Source organism: Lathamus discolor, chromosome 2 (assembly GCF_037157495.1).
Source record: "Lathamus discolor isolate bLatDis1 chromosome 2, bLatDis1.hap1, whole genome shotgun sequence".
NCBI lineage: Eukaryota > Metazoa > Chordata > Aves > Psittaciformes > Psittacidae > Lathamus > Lathamus discolor.
The window spans coordinates 111,999,714-112,017,783 of record NC_088885.1 but is presented as its reverse complement, the minus strand read 5'-3'; the positions used below and the strand labels follow the sequence as shown (position 1 = coordinate 112,017,783).

Here is an 18,070-nt window from a genome sequence, read left to right as displayed (position 1 = left end):
TATCAGTCTAAGTGACATGGTTGGGGCTGGAACACTGCTCTGGTAATACAGGCACTGGGCCTTCACATGAGTAAGTTCTTTCTAGTGATAGTTTTCATCTGTAGCTGCCCAAAGTAAAAAAAATAAACTAGGTGGCTGTACAGATACTGGGTTTTTAACCATACCGAGCCTGTCCTATGGTGTCAGTTTCTAGTGGGACAAAGAACTGGAACTTTCCTCTTGAGTTAGGTTTTGGATTTGGTTTTGAGGACTAAACAGGGAGTCAGGTATGCTGCATGTAGGAGCCTCAAATTACATAAAGTATTTTAGCAAATGTTAAATGCCTTCAGCAAATGGATTATATAGAGCCCTACTTAGCACTTTAATACTTTTTTTTTTTATTGACAGGTTTTCAGTGGTATCACACTGACCAAATTTGGAGGAATTGTAGTACTGGCTTTTTCCAAATCTCAAATCTTCAAGATATTCTACTTCAAGATGTATCTAGCTATGGTTCTGCTGGGAGCAACACATGGACTAATATTTCTTCCAGTTCTGCTTAGTTACATAGGTAAGATTGACAGTTGGCTCCAAAACATGTTTCAACCAGAAACAGCTGCCTCTGTACACTTTTCCTCCCCATGAAACAGAAAGGTTTTTGAAGATACAAAAGCAGTACTTGAATGTGCCTCACTCATTGAAGTAGGCTTGCTTTGGAAAGCAAGGGCTGACTAGTGGCAGTGTAGGCTCACTGTTGGGGCATGCTTAGGTGAAGCAAATGCAGCCTTGCCCTGTGCTGGTTTTTGTGGAGATGGCTTCTAGGCCCATGTGGCCCAGCAGAGAGTAGCACGATTTATTTGTATGTCAGCCTGGGGACAGGATGGTAGGGGGAAGCAACAAACCTGCTGTGGGATGCTGGATGGTCCAAATACTGTCCTCCTGAATTTGGGAATTCATGCATTTAGTGCAGCTCTTCAAAGTAGACTAATTCAGACCTACTTAAGGGGGTTAAGGCTGATGGAGATTCACCCACTGCCCTTGCTGCTGTTGCCAGCTGTTAACAGCTGAGCAGAAATGTTTCTCCATGTTAAGCTAGACCTAGACAGTTAGCTCATGCATGCTTCTTGATCTGCTGCAATGCTGAGACTTTGGAATTAACTGTGTTTTCTCTCTCTCAGGCCCATCAGTAAATAAAGCTAAAACTCGTGCTGCACAAGAGAGGGACAGAGGTACAGAGCGGGAGCGACTCCTCTACTTCTAGTTTTTAAACAGTGTTCAGTGGACTACATGAACTGTGGCTTAGGCCCAGCTCTTAAGAACTGAAGCGCAGCAATGTTCTATGACTATCACACTGTAACCACCACTGACTTGACTCCTGCACAGATTCAACTAAAGATCAGCTGCAGCTTTGGACATAGCTTTAAACTCAGGAAATGCTACGTGTGGCTCATGTAACAGTATTACTAAAACTAGATGTATTAAGATTACTAAAACACTTCTGTTGTCAAGAGGTTGCATCTTTTTCCTCTAGAAACCTGAACCAGCTGTATTGAGATTTGAATAGCTTATTTTGTCAACGAAATGGAGGTGATGTGTAGGAGAATGGACTGCTAAACCACTGACACTGATTTTAAATGCAGGTCAATGCAATTTTTGTCTCTATTTTTAGGGGGAAGCCATCACAAGTTGTAATATTTTTAGTACCATTTGCCAAAATGTCTTGTATATACTTTATTATAAAATAGCAATTTTGTAGTTCAAAAATCTACTTAAATGCAATAAATTAAGTTTATACATTTCAGTGGAAGAGTCTTTCAGAGTGTTGTGGGCTTCATGAGAGCTTGTTCTCCAAAAACTTGCTTGAAGAAGGTGACATGTTCTTCGCAGTGCTCGCCTAAGAACGGGAGGGGAAATAGACATTAACTTTAAAACTTAGAAACAAGACTGTAGTTTTACTTACCTCAGTTCATAGGTATTACTTTTTATCTTTAATGCCTTTAAGTAAAGGAGTTTAATGATTTTGAAGCAGTAGAATACTGAGCTACTTCCTGTTCTGTGACAAGGATTCTTGCGGTAAAGCAGATGTTTGATCTAGTTCCAGTATTTAACCAGCAGATTCGTATCGGCAAGTTCTTTACTGCCAACATACAAGATCCTCAAGCAGGATTCTGCACCTACAGGCTCTCTGGTGATACTGTGTTGCTGGTGCAAGCCAGTATAACTTGGTTTTTGAAGTAAGAGGAGAAATGTAGTACAAAACAAGCCTTGAATTTTGTCATCTGTGGAAACAAACAACTGAACTCTAAGGTTTCTTGACCCAGTTTCTGGCTCCAGGAGAAGGCACTAATCAGAGATAATGACTCAGCTAAGCTTACAAGTGCAAGCAATTGCAGGCCAAACAGGCTAGCTTAATCTGCAAATTCCTGTTTGGCTCAGTCTCTTTACTCCTGGGTGCAGTATAGAATGGGATATGACAAGTTAACTTTGGAACTATGCTTGAAGGCAAGGCTAAAATACAGGCTAAAATGCACCAAGAGTTTTATCTTGTAATTCATAGAATCGTAGAGTAGTTAGGGTTGGAAAGGACCTCAAGATCATCTAGTTCCAACGCCCCTGCCATGGGCAGGGACACCTGCCATCCCACACAAGGCCTCATCCAACCTGGCCTTGAACACTGCCAGGGATGGAGCACTCACAACCTCCCTGGGCAACCGATTCCAGTGTCTCACCACCCTAACAGGAAAGAATTTCCTCCTTATATCCAATCTAAACTTCCCCTGTTTAAGTTTTAACCCGTTACCCTTTGTCCTGTCACTACAGTCCCTGACAAAGAGACTCGACTGGAAGTGAAACAAGTCTTTAGTTCTACTTTAACAATTGAGCATCTGATTGCTTATTGCTTACCTGGTGTAAAACTAGGGTTTCCTCGTAACCGCTGATTTCTTTGTTCAAAGAATCGGAATATAGTGTAGAAAAGCATGTCATCTTCTGCTTGTTTTGCTGCATCAAGGAATTTGCGGGCTGAAATGCTGTCATGTCCTCCAATGCCCCTGATGAATCTCAAGGCAGCCAAAACTTGGTGTTTGGACAACAGAACTTCCACTATTTCGTCATTTGCTGTGGAAAGTCTCTGTGAAGTCAATCATAGCTGTAAGACTATGCTTCTAATATGTGACTGAGATGCTAGCTAGTCACTTCAAGCTTGGTCAGGTAAGTTGCTTGATAAGTTAACCCACATGTGACATGGAGTTACTATAGTCTGAAATGCTTACTTTTAACATGTCCAGAGAGAGCTGGTGTGCAGGAGGGTAAATGCTTTCCAGGGACAGTAACAGACAAGCCTAGGTCAAAAGCAGAAATAACCTTAAGATGCTGAAGACCTCCCATCTCTATCACTAGCTTGTTGAAATAACTTGTCTTACATACCAAAGGCTTTGAGTCACTGAGCACATGGTACTGCAGAAACTGATGGAGCATGTAGAACAAGTTGTGTTGAACAAGGGTTTTGATGACCAGCTCGTACAAGTAGTGCTGTAAATACAGGAAGACCACCATCAAAGGTATGTCTCAGTACCAGTTTTTACCGTCTAGAAGTTAGCATTCTATAGGACTTGGACATATGACCAGGACTGGTCAGAAACTCTATGTCATTTCATGAAGTAAGGTGATACACATGGCATGTGTAAGTACTTTACCTGAACTGCAATCTGGAACTGGTTAAGAGAGCGAATGTATTCCATCAGGACTGCTATAGTGAACTTATGAGGTTCTTCCTGAACAAGAAAAGAAGTGTTAGGTAGAACTTGTATAGCTTCCCCTTTTAATGACACCCTAGAAGGATGGGCATCAAAATACCTAATCCTGACAATAAAGCCTTCTGCAGGCTAACACTTTTAACTTACCTTCTTCTCTGTAAATACAGATAAAACATGTGTGTACATGTCAGACTGGTCAATAACTGCTTGAGTGCGAACTGGACGTTTCAGGAGTGGATTACTTCTACTCAGACCTGCTTCTACCACCTGCAAGAAGAAAGCCCTTTTAGAAGAAGACTGCAGTGTTGCACAGTTTTAGTCAGTCTTATCTGTACAGAGATCATTCTCCACTGGGAACATAACTATAAACATGTGAACTTGCTCAGTAACAAAACATCTGTGGTCACATTATACAGAATGCATTCTGTTCAGGATGGGCTTCTCTATTCAATTTATAACTGCTTTTAAAAGTAATATAAACTTAACTGCAGTCGTTTGCCTCAAAGCAAAGAGATGAATCAAACTTACTGTGACACATGCCCTGGGCTTTTAAAAGGATTTTTAGTATGTGGCTGTACTGTGTGAGTTAGTGCTTGAACTTGGGTGTTTTAACATAAGCATCAGGGCTGCACCTGTTGGGCAATGGTATAGTGTGCCATGAAATCACTGGTTTGGAAACTACTTCAGAAGCTATGTATTCCAAGCTGCTTTTTAAGCTTCTACCCTCTTTTGCTTTCAAACACTGGGGTGTGTTACTTGTCATGCTGGAGATGAGCTGTGCATCACCTGCCACAAGGGAGTGGTAAGTGGGGTAGTGCACCTTGCACGGTAGACCTTCTCCTGTAAGCCTGGGCAGCCAGGACCTTAGGGTAGACCTGAATTTCCTAAGTTGAAAAGAGCATGCCTTTACCATGATGCAAACTGAAATGCAAATAGCATTGTCCTATCTTTGTAAGCTGCTGTACCTAACATGGTTTACCATAGTATAGCTTTGCTCAGCTTCCAAGTACTTCTTATATTCATGATTCAGTTTGTCAAAAACAGTTGCAATCACAGACAGTGATCCCCTTTCTGGCTCACTGAGCACTGGAAAGATAAAAAGAAAAAAAGAACTATGAGGAGAAATAATCAGGGGCTTTAATGTTGCCATTTTCAAAAGGTGATCTCTGCTCTACGCTTGATTCTAAACTTAAGAAGCACTTTCCGACATGTTAGATTTTAACTAACTCGGGAGTAGGTTGAATTCTTCCATGCCGCTAATTTAAATTAACTAACCTACTGCGGGTAGTCTAGGCAAATGACATCTTCCAGGACCAAGCTAGCTTCAGAGATGACCTCATATCTAAGAACAGCCCAGCTAACTTGTGTCAGTATTTATGAACAAGCAGAACTGTACTTTGAAGATATAGACAAAACGCTTGAACTTACTTTGAGAGCATACAGACAGGATAACCATTTTGCATTCTTTCCTTTGGAGAAGGAAATCCATTAGTTTTCCTTTATCTAGCAAGAGGTTAACTACAGGTTCAAGTTTCACTTGAAGACTCCAGAGGTAACCTTGATTTGAAGGAACAAAAAGTTAGTTGCCTTGTATAGTATAGCCCAGGCGTCCAACCTTTCAATCTTTAAATGAGAACACATCTGGATTATAACTTGTTTACCTTCCCAAGTTTGTTTTAGAGCAGCATAACCACATTTTTACTACACCTTCTCAGGGGTAATCTCAGTTATTACTACCAAGAGTACTCATCTTACTAGGTACATCTGCTTAGCTGTTCTGTTTCAAGCTGCTTTGTGCACTGAAGGTATAAACCAGCCACCCTTTGACACTGAGTCCAGCAGAGTAAGACAGCTCCCTGCTTACCTTCACTTGCACTGATGATAATATCAGGTTGAAAGACAATCCAGGAAGAAGAATCTGAATGTTAAAGTTCTAACATCAATAGTTAACATTTGATTCTACACTATTGCTACTATTCACATTACTGTACTGACGCAGATCCCATTAATGTACTTCCATTTACTGTCATCTTATCTTGGAAGTCTTGAACCCTATTCTTAGAATTATATCTACAATTTCATAGTGTACCAATCGGTAATTTAATGCATGTATCTCAAATGAGCAAATATAGTAGTATACTAGATCTCTGTAATTAGTTCTATGAAAGCATTAGTCTCTTACAAAGCATACTTTGTCTTGAAGTATAATCAGCTAAAGCTGGACTTAATGGGTCAATCGTACATAGAATAAGGCTTCAGAAAGCCGCTTACAATTGTAGAGTAGTTAGGTAAAGGATACAGAGTTTACATGGAACAGGAGACTGACTAGTCACAGAGGCTGGACCTGCAGTAAAAAACAACATCAGGTGAAGAACAATAGTTCTCTGACAGCTCTCCTACACTAACAAAATATAAACTATAATCTTACACTGAAAAGCACACACAGATTATAACACATATAGCAGTCCTACAGCACACCGACAAAAAAAGATATTCCCATTCATGTTTGCCAGATCATCTAAAAGTCTGATATTGAGACGGGAAACAAATTCTTCAAAACAGACAAGTGACACCATGCATGCACAAGTATCCTATCTCTGTAATTCCACATACATAGATGCCATCTGCTGTATTTATGTAAGAATTGTAAAAAGGAAGACTAGTCTCATCCTAACCTTTGTTTAATACAAACCTCCACCTGCAGATTTGTCAGTCATGCTTGCTATAAGTGACTTAAACTCAGATGTCGATCCTCTAGAAGCTCTTTAAAAGCATCTTTCTCTTATATAAAAAAAACTATCCTGCTTTGCCCTGTGCTACTGGAACTATGCTCAGACTATTTCTAGCTACTTCCAGCTTGACGGTAATTATCTGCTACACTTCTAGGACAGGAGAACAGAAAGGTAATCAAAGAAGAATCTAAGTGTTGAAGTCTTAACGTTGACTACTTTTCTGTAGTAGGCATAAGCCTGGAACACAGGTTTATGCTCAATTCCTTCTTCTTTCCTCTCTCACCCTCTCCTAAATATGCATCATAGGAATATTAGTAACCAACATTCTAAAAGCTGAAGCACTGTTGTGCCAGCTATTACATTTAGATAATCTTGATAACAGTGTTAGGTACTTATTATATAGTAACATGAGTAATACCTGCTACAGGTATTTGATAGGGTTGTATTGATCGAGGCGGAAGTACAAATTGATGGATAGTAGTAGACCCGTCAAATTCTCCTTTTAGCTTGATGTCAAATATAACTGAAGTCTGCAATTGAGAAGAAAAAATTAGCATTCACAAGTGTGAATTACTCCCCATTCACATGCATTCAGGCTGATTTTTCATATTTTCATCTTGTGTTCTCCATTAGAGAATGGTTTAGGTTGGAAGAGATGTGCTGCGGCAGGGACACGTTCCATTAGACCACGTTGCTCAAAGCAACACTTCTGGGGATGGGGCATCCACAGCTTCCCTGGAGAACCTGTTCCAGAGTGTCACTGCCCTCACTGTAAAAAATGTTTTGCTTGTACCCAGTCTAAACCTACCCTTCAGTTTGAAATCATTCCCCCTTAAACTGTCACCCTAGTATATGTCCTCCTCTCTGTCTTGTAGATCCCCCTTGCAAGAGATTCCTGTCAAATTCCCTGCTTAGTTATGGACACTAGAAACTGAGGAAAATTCTGCATCTTCCTAGGATATCCTCATACATCTACCATTCAGTCTTGTTCAACTCAGGTCACTAACACTTCCACCCAGTATGTACCACATTCTCAGCCTTGCACAGTGAAAATTAGCTTTACTGTCAGTGCTAATGACACATGACTTCCGCTACTACCATCTACCTTAGTTGTAGATGTAGGATAAAATATAAACCTACCCTGGTTTTGTTTTGTATGTTTATATAGTCATAGCTCAACCAAAATGCTGGAGAAAAAGCACTCTAGGTTGAATGTGTAGAATTAACATGAATTATAGCTGAAACATCAACTAACCATCCTAATGAGATAAGATGTGTTATTTTCTCTTGGGCAGCTTCAGGAACAGGGACAAGAAGCCAAACCCTTTCCACAAGTTAAGAGCAAAATACCACTCTAGCTTCACCACTGATCAAGCCTCGCTCCTGAGACTACAGACAAACAAGTTCTACCCACACTACCATATGCATAAGATCACTTGAGTTCATGTAAGTTTTTGCAGATCTGGGCCTTCAAACTCAAGCAGCATATGTTTGTGTCATGTAACATTCAAATGTTTGCAATATGAGAAGTACCCAGGTTTCATAATTTAGTATCCAATTTAACTCTACTTCTTCATATGCTGCCTTAAAAGCCTACACAGTACAGCATGAGAGTATTATAGGAGACTAACAGGAATTAAAAAGAAAGTATAAACCCCAGGAATTAACAACAGCCCTGATTAAATGTTAGCCCAGCAAGCTAAAAGGGTAACTTTGAATCTCTTCTACCCTTACGGGTTTGTTCCTGCAAATACTCTGGCTTTTCGCAAAGCTAAGCACATGCAAAAGCATTTCTAGGGCTAACAGGCACTGGTATTAAAGTCTGCCTGTGACTTTCAGAAGTTAAGGCACAACATGGCAACCCCATGGCAGAGGGGTTGGAAGTTGATGATCTTAAGGTCTTTTCCAACTCTAACTATTCTATGATTCTATGAACATAATATAAATAAATCACACCTCAGTATCCTGATGATGGACTACCACCAAATTATCCACAACATTCAGCGCAAACTTCCCAGTTCTGTTCAGCTTTAAAATGTGTGTCTTCTTACAGGAGCCCTCTCTATGGAAACAAACAGGCATGAGAGCTGGTCAGTAAGCCTGTTTAAACTGGAAAACAATATGTCTCTTACATGTGAATCACCATGAGTGTTCTTCATTCTGTTCTTACCTGGGTAAGTGATAGAGGACTACTTCTGCTCCTGTACTATTGGAAGTCCTTGAGTGATGCCTCAAATAGAGAACATAAAGCTGTCCATATCTAACAAGACAATGGGATTACAGCATTATTTTCAAATAAGAGCTCTAACCAGTCTACTAGAGCCATACATTTTATCCTAAAAGATGTGAGATTACCCAAGTCAGGTAATCTATTAATCAAGACTAAACCAGCACTTGATAAGTCACATGGCATAGCCTAGACTCATGCAAGTTGGGCATCTGTGACCAACTCTATCAACACACCAGTTAGAGAAATAAACATTTTCAAAGTTTCTGTACAAATAAAAAACAATTTCATGTAAATCAGCTCTAGGATACTGTTTAGAGGCTTTGTTCATGGCAGTAACTGAAGTACTTTAATGCAGCTGTACTGCTACAACAAGAAACAAATGCAACCAATTTAATATTCTTATCTTCTCTCAGCATCCCCTGAACTGTCACGCTTTTCCAAGGAAGGCTTAATTAGTTAGATACATACATTGTAGCCATAGCAATATCTCTTTCAGAAAGGCTGAGCTTGGACGACTTGGGTGCTGCAGGTAACTCAATTTCAAATTTTGATAGCTTTGACATTGTTCCGCTCTGTTAAGCAGGAAAAAATAAATAATTATTAAGACATAAACCAGAGGTCTCAAGCAACCATTAATCAAATGCTGTATCAACAGCACTCCCAGGAGGCCAAGAGTGGCAATAGCCGAAAAGAAGAAAGGCACTGACGCAAAGTGCGTGACTCAACACGTGCTTCTACTGTTATAATTTTAGCAGCTTTATCATCTTGATTTTGTAATGTCAACTTCAGCTACAAAAACCATTCAATTTCAGTAAGTCAAGACAAATGTCTATACAAATCCCATTTACAATTGACCTAGGTATCTCAAATAGCAGCTCTCTTCCTTCCTTTCTCTCTTCCAGCAAAGTATATGCTCCAAGTCATGAATAACTGCGCTTATGGGAAAGGGGAAATACCAGTACCTCCTACCAGTCACAGTTTCCTTTAGTTCCTGCTAAATGCACAACCTGCCTTAGAGCCTATCCCTGCTCCTGCATAATGTTTCCTCTCCCCTCTTCCTCTTTACTATGGAATTTATATTTAAACAACTTGTCAGAGTTTTCAAAGCTTCAACTGAAATTCACTTCCCATTCTCATTCATTCATTCTTGAGTGTGAAGTGTGAATGCTACAGCAATATCTCTTTTGGTAGAGCTCTATTTTCAAAGATTATTTCAGCACAGTACCTTTCTCAGGAGACCTTTAAAGATTACCTTCTGAACATAAAATAAGAACTATTTAGCTTCAAGCTGCAACTCAACACAAAATGTCAAGGAGGGGAAAGCATGACCTAAGCCCTTAAAAAGAAAACTGTGAGAGGCTAGTAAGTTCTACCAGCCACCTAGGAGAATGTCATTTCAGGATACAGTACACACGATCAACACAAACCAGGAAACCATTTGAATAAACTGCTTTTTAATCTCTTTCCTTAGACGACTACAGAAATCTTACTAATCCTTTGACAGAAGCAAGACAAATGCTGTAATTCTTCACGTTATAATTACGGTATGATTAACTTAAAACAGATTCTAGTTTTCACTAAACACCTTTTCAAGACAATAAGAAAAATATTTTCCTAGCAAGCTTAAGCATTGCCCGCAGGGAAGAACACCAAGAGAAATAAATACTGTAAACCAACCATCTCATACTTGGGACAATAATTGTTTCTTATGCGCTACATTTTGTCTTTCTTTATCAAAATCATCCCCTCACATTTGGAAAGTTGTAATTATAGTCACAAGTGAAAGGCCCTTATTTGTCATTACCATACTAGAGTGCCAAAGCTCATATCAAAAGTAAGTAATCTCTTGAAATATATTTAAGTTGTCAAATATTGTGTCACTATAATTTTTCCCCCATTTTTAAGGTACAACAAGCTGGACAGACCTCTTTTCCGAAGACAACATAAGAAAGAGCAAATTACTTAATTCTAAGCCATCACCTTGGAACTACCTCATGGATTTTCGCTTTGTCCTTTGCTTATAGTCCTACAAAAATGTGAACACGTGCACCTCTTGTAAGAAGCACAGGAACAACAATAGAATATTTGAGTGAAGAAGCAGTCTAAAAAGCAACGCAACACACGAAATGAAAAGTTTGGAATACATCCCTTTACCTTGAAATAGAATGGCTGCAGGACATTGCCAAGGACAGTGGTTGAAAGAAGAATAACAGAGCTCTCTGGACAATACATGTACCAATTGACATTAATACTCTGATTCTTCAGCAGTTTTAAACTTCGTTTCTCTGGTAATACCTGAAAAACCAGGATATTAGCGTTGTATTACTGTCAGTATTCCAACAACATAAGTGGCACTACAGAATTGCTAGGAATGTTAAGTGAGAAACTGTTAAGTGTAAGGGCATTCACGGTGCTAGAATTAAACCTCAGAAACCTGACAATCACAGATTAGGCCCCAGTTTACTGTAGCTAAGGAAATACACATCAAATCCTCCTCAGATCCTAACAAGCTGAAAGGTGCTGTGTTTTTCCCTTATCCAGGTCTGGATATAAGTTCTGTCCATAATGGAGAAAACACCTAGCTTGACACAACTAGTGAAGTTTTATTAAAAAGTTATTACAGTATCTTTGCTACCTCCACCCCTCAACTTCCTTAATCGTTTAAGAACTAAGACAGTATATAAATTAATTCTTTTCATTTTAAGGGCATAAATAACTTTTCCTTAAAAACACACTTACTTGATTCAGCCCTTTTATTTGCAGGGTTGACATTCATTACCTCTTAGGTGTCAAACATATTTTCCCCCTCAATCAGCAGCAAATGCTGCTGCTTTTTCTGTTACTGTCTTTACTGTTAGTTATTCGTAATTATGTGAGACACCATGTCTTAGCTCCAGGACTGGAACTATTGGAAGTGCACAACTTCGGTGGATGTTCATAACATTCCTCATCATGAATGTCAGAAAGGGCAATTTATTCATTAGATTTCTTCAAAAACGTATGCAAAGGCAAATACACACAACACAGAAGAACTCAGACAATGAGATCAACGCAGGAGAAAACTGCCCCTTTGCAGATGGGTATCAGTATCTAGTCAATTATTTGTTATTTGCTGCATTTTAAGCATGCATACATCCTCCCTAGTGCTGACTTGTTTTTCATGAAGTGGTATTTCACATTAGATTTAAATATACATATATGTATACATGAATACTACATGCAAGCCAAGAGCATCTATTATTAATCTAGAGTTCTCAAGGCTTAACTAAGTACTCCTTTATACAAGGCCTTTGTTAGCTGTGCTAAATAACCTGTTGATAATAAATTCCTTCTGCCTCAAAAATGTATTCCTCGCAAAGAAAAGTAATCATAGTCTGCAAACAAAATGGCAGAATTGTATTGTTTTAGTAGTTTGCTTTCTCAATGAGAGAGCTAGAAGAAAGGAATTCAAAGAAACCATCACAAATTTACATTTTCAATTCTCTAGGTATGTCCTGCAGGAGTTATTTGTATTACCTGGTAGAATTCAATTCCTTGATCTGTGATGAAGACAATTTCTGTTGAGCTTGTCCAGCAGAATCCTAGAATATTGGCGTTCTTTGTCTTTTAACAAAAAAGCAAATAGACACTCTTTACTTGGAATAATTAACTATTCAGATATGTTAATATTACTAATGAAGAACACAAGACCAAAGGCAATTTAGTTACCAAATCACTGGAGTTAATACTTTTGGTCAACTGGAGACCCTTCATCATGTATGTACTTACGTACTCATCATCATCATAAGTACTTATGTAAAAATTTCCAAAATAATGATTGAACACAACTGCTCTATGACCTGAATTTTTGGCAGCATGTGAGATTTACAAGTTTATTACACAGTCAAATTTTCTTTTCGCCCTAAATACAACCAAGTTCTGCTGGTTCAAACCATACTGAAAAGTCAACCAATTCCTGCCATGAAAAGCAGGTTCCTTATGTTAACAGAAATTAAGAGCTAAGTGGAAGTATCTGCCATGACTTCACTCAGAACACTACCATAAATACTTTGCTAGAATGATTTACTCAAACACGTAATTCTAAATAATGAATCAGACTGCTTCAGCTTTGACGTCTACAGGAATAAAGGGATCTGTGCAAATCAAGTGTTTAAAAATTCACTTTAGAATACCCCAAAACGTAACTTATCTTACTTAAAAACTGAAAAGTGCCAAGCAATGTTTCTGGTAAAATAGTAATTAAAAAAAAATAAAGAGGGTTGTTTAAAAATACCAAACAGCACACAAACTGGTAAAAGCTTACCAACACTGATCAGTGAAATTAGGGTAAAGCAGCCACAGTAACCTATCTGGCACTAGTATAATTACTGTCTGATGTTTCTCTATCATCAGCACTTCGTCTCCTTTCTTTCCCAAACCCTGACATTTGTTGCCTCAGCATTTGTTGTCATAGCATTTCTAGTCTCTTCTAGGAATGAATTACAGTGACTGGACGAGGAAGGTTTTTCTGGTATTGTTAATACCTGTTTGTTTACTTCAATTCAGATAGGCAGTAGTGGCTACATATTTATTTAATGTTAGTGTTTGGGAGGTATCTCAAATAGTTCTCTGGTAGAGTAGAGGCCACCAATATAGTAGAGATTTACCTAGGCATATAAACTTTGCACCTTTAACTTACCTTACATTCCTGTGTATACTCTAGCTGAGGGCTATCTGGAATAAAATTCAAAAAATCCTGCAAAAACACCCATGAAGTGTATTAGCAATTACAAAGCACAGAGGAGATACATACACAGGTACAAGAGAATAGTTATTCGTTTTTCAAATTCTTTTGGATATACTGAAGATAAACATGACCTACTATATTCCACTTCACCCCTGATACCAAAGTCCTTATAGAAGTTGGCTCCCCCCACATCTTTTCTTAAATGATGACACTAGCAAGACAACAATGTTGCCTGCTCAGCCTCTCAGGATGATAGAGGAATTTTCACTGCAGCTGTTGTTAGCCACGAGACCTCTTGAACACTTGTCTGAGCTTCTACTTGGGTACTGCAAGTAGACTTTCAGCTCCAATTCCCTATCTGTACGGTGCAGGTTTCTTACCACACTCTTCAAAGTTCTCTGCACAGCCAGTATCTTGTTCCCCAAGGAAAACTTGATGCACTTCACTTCTCCTTTGTCTTCCATCCTACAGAGAAAGAAGTTATGGAAATACTGTCTAAAATAGCTTCTTACAGATCTCTGTAATATACCCTCAAAAAGGGAGAGGAAAAAAAGTGCAATATAAATGCTTTTGAATACAACTTATGAGCATTGCCTGACAGGTACAGGATTCAAAATTCAGACTGAAGGGTAACAGCAGTCCACTCTTCAGAAGTCCTGAATTAGCACCTGAAGTTACCATAAATGTTCAGCTCTGTTGGCCTACAATGCAGAGCTGGACAACTGTGGGACCATTCAAACCTGAGTTCTCAGTTCTGTCCCAGTAAGTCTGGAGTCCTGTGACACTCACCAACATCCTGCAGTCAGCAACTTTACTTCCAGAGCTACCACTAACTGACGCAAGCCTATGTGCCTCCCCATTAGGACACATCCTCTAGAAGAATTTCTGATGTTAGAGGGAGAGTGAAGCTGTTTTCATACCATTAAAAAAAAATAATGTATTCTTACCAAACATGCATCAGTACAATTGGCATGAATAAGGTAGTTCTACTTCCAGTATGTGTTATTAAGTCCAGACAGAGAGCTAGTGAAGCAGGAAAACTGTGGAACCTCCTGAAGTTCACCGAGTATTTTCAGCTCTCAGGATTTGTGACAGTCAAATAAAAAAGTCAAATAAAAATAGCAACTCTCAGGACAGTCCCCATGTAATTCCTGACAGATCACAGTAGACCTTGACTAAAAATTGCTTCATCCATATCTGAACTAAAGTAACTTGCAAGTAAAAGAATAATTCCTCACACATGGACAGAGATCAAAGAGCTATTGCTCTTAAAGGCATACATAAAACGGTCTTCTACAGGCAAAAGTTTCACTGAAAGTACTGTTGGTCAGATTCTGCAAAATAAAATGCTTCCACAAGAAATGAAAGACATTAAAAAAGCCAATTTAGGTTAAACAAGAAAAAGGATGCAAGAATCACAGGCATGAAATTCAGAGATTATGGTTCTCTACACATTTGAGTTTATTTCATTTTGTTTAATTTGCATCCTTGGATAAGTCACTGCTGTTGTAGGAATCCACACACTCTCTCAGATATATAGCATGTCTTATTAAAATACTGCTGTTTAAAAAAGGAAGCCACAGCCTAATAATCTCTGGTCTTCTACCCCAACCCAAACATACAGAAAACTATAAATTCATGAAGGTAGAGCATGCCATCTTAACTGCAAGATTATGTTCAAGAACAAAAATTAAAAGATGACCACAACTAACAGTTAGTTTTATGCCTGAATTACAGTAGATCAGGCCTAAGTACCACACAATTTTAAGACTGCAGAATTCCATCCCAAGGCAGCAAAGATGAAGAGGTCTTACCTGAAGGAAATAGGGTTTCTATCCTCCAAACCTTTAACAACAACTCCTGTAGCTCCACCGGATCTAACCGCAAAAACCTATGAAAAAGTTGTGAACATATTTGTATCTTATTCCAATTCATAACCTTAACATGCTGTCTTTTCTGTAAGCCATACTTTTATTTTTTTTTTACTAGACACCATTTCTGTTCTTACACAGATCTGTCAGTTCACACTGAGATTCAGTAAATAATAATTCCTTTCTCTGGAGCTCCAAGTTTACTTAGAGTTGATGGGTTTCCAATGGTAATGTAACAGTCTTGTACGCATATTCTGAACAACTGGGCATGTTAAAACAGTACAAATCTGTGTAAGCTTTTCTCTTGCATTTTTTAGTATATGAATATTTTCCTAAGTTAGGTACTAGCAAAAGCATCTGAGATATGAGGACACTTTAAAACAAAAAGGAAATCAGCTTGATGATTGGGAAGAGAGGCAACTCAATGACCCAGAAGCTTGATCTTGTCTGAACATGTTATTAGACAGAGTTTAATGGTAATCTGTGGTTTGGCATGTACCTAAGAAGTTTCAGCCACCTTGCACTAACAACTTAAAGAATTCCTTTAGCACAACTGCACCTATGCATGTATAAAACCTGTTATAGCTATACTGCTTATTGAGCCAGAATAAGATAACATTAAAAAAAATAATAATTAAAAAATCCATGCTGTTACAAAGTTTAACTATTTTAGAAAGTCAGGGACTGCCTTATTTGGGCTTACTGTATGCGTGGAATCACCAGACACACCGATCAGGTCTCAGAATAACAGATATGTATGTATATATATATGTACATATACACACACACATATTATGATTGGTTATTGGAAGAGGCTTCCCAGGAAACATGGTGGAATCACTGTCCCTGGAAGTGTTCAAAAATCATGCAGATGAGGCCCTTATTGACAGTTTAGTAATGGTTTTGGCAATCCTGACATAATGGTTGGACTTCATGGTCCTGAAGGTCTTTTCCAACCTAGCTGATTCTATGCTTCTATATTGTTTTGTAATATTAGCCACACTCCTGGCGCAGTAGGCTCATGTGACAAGACTAAACTGTAAGCAAGTCTACAGTCTTACTAGAATCGTAAATACTTAGTGACTTTTAGTATAGATAGAAAATGAAGGCAACACTCTTAATCTTTCTGAGATGAGAAGACAGCAAGTGCAGATCTCTGCGGGGGCCATTCACATGGAAATTGGCATTGAAATGCTGGCTACTAGTGATTTAAAGATACACTGGAAATTAAGCACTTTTAGAGTAGCAAAAAACCACGGAGAATTTAGATTACAGTTTCTTTCAAGTGAGCTCTTAACAATGAGTTTCTGTATAGTTACATCACACCTACGCTGAGATATAGTGTCTCCTGACAGACACATGTAAGAAATCTTATTTTAATAGACCCTCAAAACATAAGCAAAGCACTATGGTTTATAAAGAGACAGGATACCAATAATTCTGAACAGAGCGCAATAGCAAGAAACGCATCCCAAAAATACCCTCCCATCTCCAAACATGCCACCAACGGTGTCCACGCCACACATGGCAAATCATGACATTTATACAGGGAAGAAAACCTGATCATGTCAATTCTGTGAACGGTGAGATCACAAACTGGTTATGGGAATGAAGACTGTGGAATACATCCACATCTATATAAGCCTCATGACAGACTATGGATCTTTTAGCTATAATGAACTTAATACTCAGAAGCCCATAGGAATATTAAAGACAAATGCATTTGAAAGAACCGAAGCCAAGAAATTAAAAGCAAAGTGCCCATTCAGGTCTGAGCCACAAGTGAAGCCACAAATACTAGTTTTTATAAGCATACAGGGAAACAAAGCCAACAGTGAAGCGACAAAGCTTGGCAGTAATGCTGGGACATTCGAAATTGAAACAAAAAGTGCTGACTGAAAAATCCCAGGCAGCCTTACAGCAGCAAAAGTAAAAGCAGGTGAAACTCAACGTAGCATACCTACGTTGGGGCACTTCAGAACAATACTGCTGTCTCTACTCCAGATGCCAGGTCCTGAACCAGGCCCTCAGCAGCAAGACCTCACACCACAGCAGCCTCACAAAATCATAGATGGTTTGGGTTGGAAGGGACCTTAAAACTCATCTGTCAAGGGCAGGGACACCTTCCACTAGACCAGGGTGCTCCAAGCCCCGTCCAGCCCAGGCTTGAGCACTGCCAGGAATGGGGCACACACAGCTTCCCTGCGCAACCTGTGCCAGCGCCTCACCACCCTCATCGCAAGGAACTTTTCCCTAATGTCCAACCTAACCAGGCCCCCGCTCAGCAGCCCAGGGAAGAGGACAGAAGCAAGCCCGGCATGAGAACCTCCACACGGCTCTGTCAGAGGGGCAGCAGAGCAGCCGCGGGAGCGGCTGAGGCGACAGGCCTGCAGCTGCGGCTCCGCCGGCACGGCCCCGCGGGCGCCCGCCGGTCTGCCGGCAGGGGCGAGCGCGGCCTCCCGCCGCCGCCGCCGTCCCCACCTGCTTGTTGGCCTCATCGAAGAAGACGCAGTTGACGGGGTTGGCCTTCTCGAAGTGCACGGGCCGCGCGCACAGCGCCAGGTAGCAACCGCCCTCCGCGGCCCTCGTCCGCCCGTCTGCTCCTTCCCCTCCTCCTCCTCCCGCCGCCTCTTCCTCGCCCGGCGGCGGCGGCTCCCGGCTCATGGCGGCGGCCCGAGGCACCCAGCACCCGCGGCGAGCCCTCCCGGCTCGGCCGCTTCCTGTTTACACTCCCCTCGCCCGTGACGAGGACAGCCCGCTTAAAGGCGCCGCGCACC

At 40.0% G+C, this 18,070-nt stretch overlaps 2 protein-coding genes across 2 annotated transcripts in view; one reads left to right on the top strand and one right to left on the bottom strand.

The window, feature by feature from the left end:
* The window catches only part of NPC1 (NPC intracellular cholesterol transporter 1), a 27,470-nt gene extending 25,684 nt beyond the window's left edge, over nt 1–1,786 (top strand). Inside the window, exons 24-25 of the mRNA XM_065668130.1 lie at nt 388–550; nt 1,158–1,786. Of these exons, the coding sequence (XP_065524202.1) occupies nt 388–550; nt 1,158–1,240 (246 nt within the window). The 3' untranslated portion in view covers nt 1,241–1,786. The remainder of the gene's footprint in view (nt 1–387; nt 551–1,157) is intronic.
* Nucleotides 1,696–18,070, bottom strand: RMC1 (regulator of MON1-CCZ1). The gene is made up of 20 exons (XM_065668131.1): nt 17,775–18,070; nt 15,237–15,313; nt 13,803–13,887; nt 13,375–13,431; nt 12,213–12,299; nt 10,851–10,991; nt 9,165–9,268; nt 8,637–8,726; nt 8,423–8,528; nt 6,885–6,996; nt 6,034–6,078; nt 5,599–5,652; nt 5,163–5,291; nt 4,714–4,820; nt 3,882–4,001; nt 3,675–3,752; nt 3,406–3,510; nt 3,252–3,320; nt 2,884–3,109; nt 1,696–1,873 (listed from the first exon to the last, which is right to left on the bottom strand). The coding sequence occupies exons 1-20, from the start codon at nt 17,955–17,957 to the stop codon at nt 1,794–1,796; spliced, it is 2,055 nt and encodes a 684-aa protein (XP_065524203.1). The 5' UTR covers nt 17,958–18,070; the 3' UTR covers nt 1,696–1,793.

What these genes read in the sequence shown, in the direction of transcription:
- RMC1 (XM_065668131.1), bottom strand. Translation starts at nt 17,957, where the DNA reads ATGAGCCGGGAGCCGCCGCCGCCGGGCGAGGAAGAGGCGGCGGGAGGA. An exon ending in CTGTATTTACAGAGAAGAAG is followed by an intron (nt 3,753 to 3,881) that starts GTAAGTTAAAAG and finishes TTTCTTGTTCAG; the next exon opens with GAAGAACCTCATAAGTTCAC. An exon ending in TCAGTGACTCAAAGCCTTTG is followed by an intron (nt 3,321 to 3,405) that starts GTATGTAAGACA and finishes CTTTTGACCTAG; the next exon opens with GCTTGTCTGTTACTGTCCCT.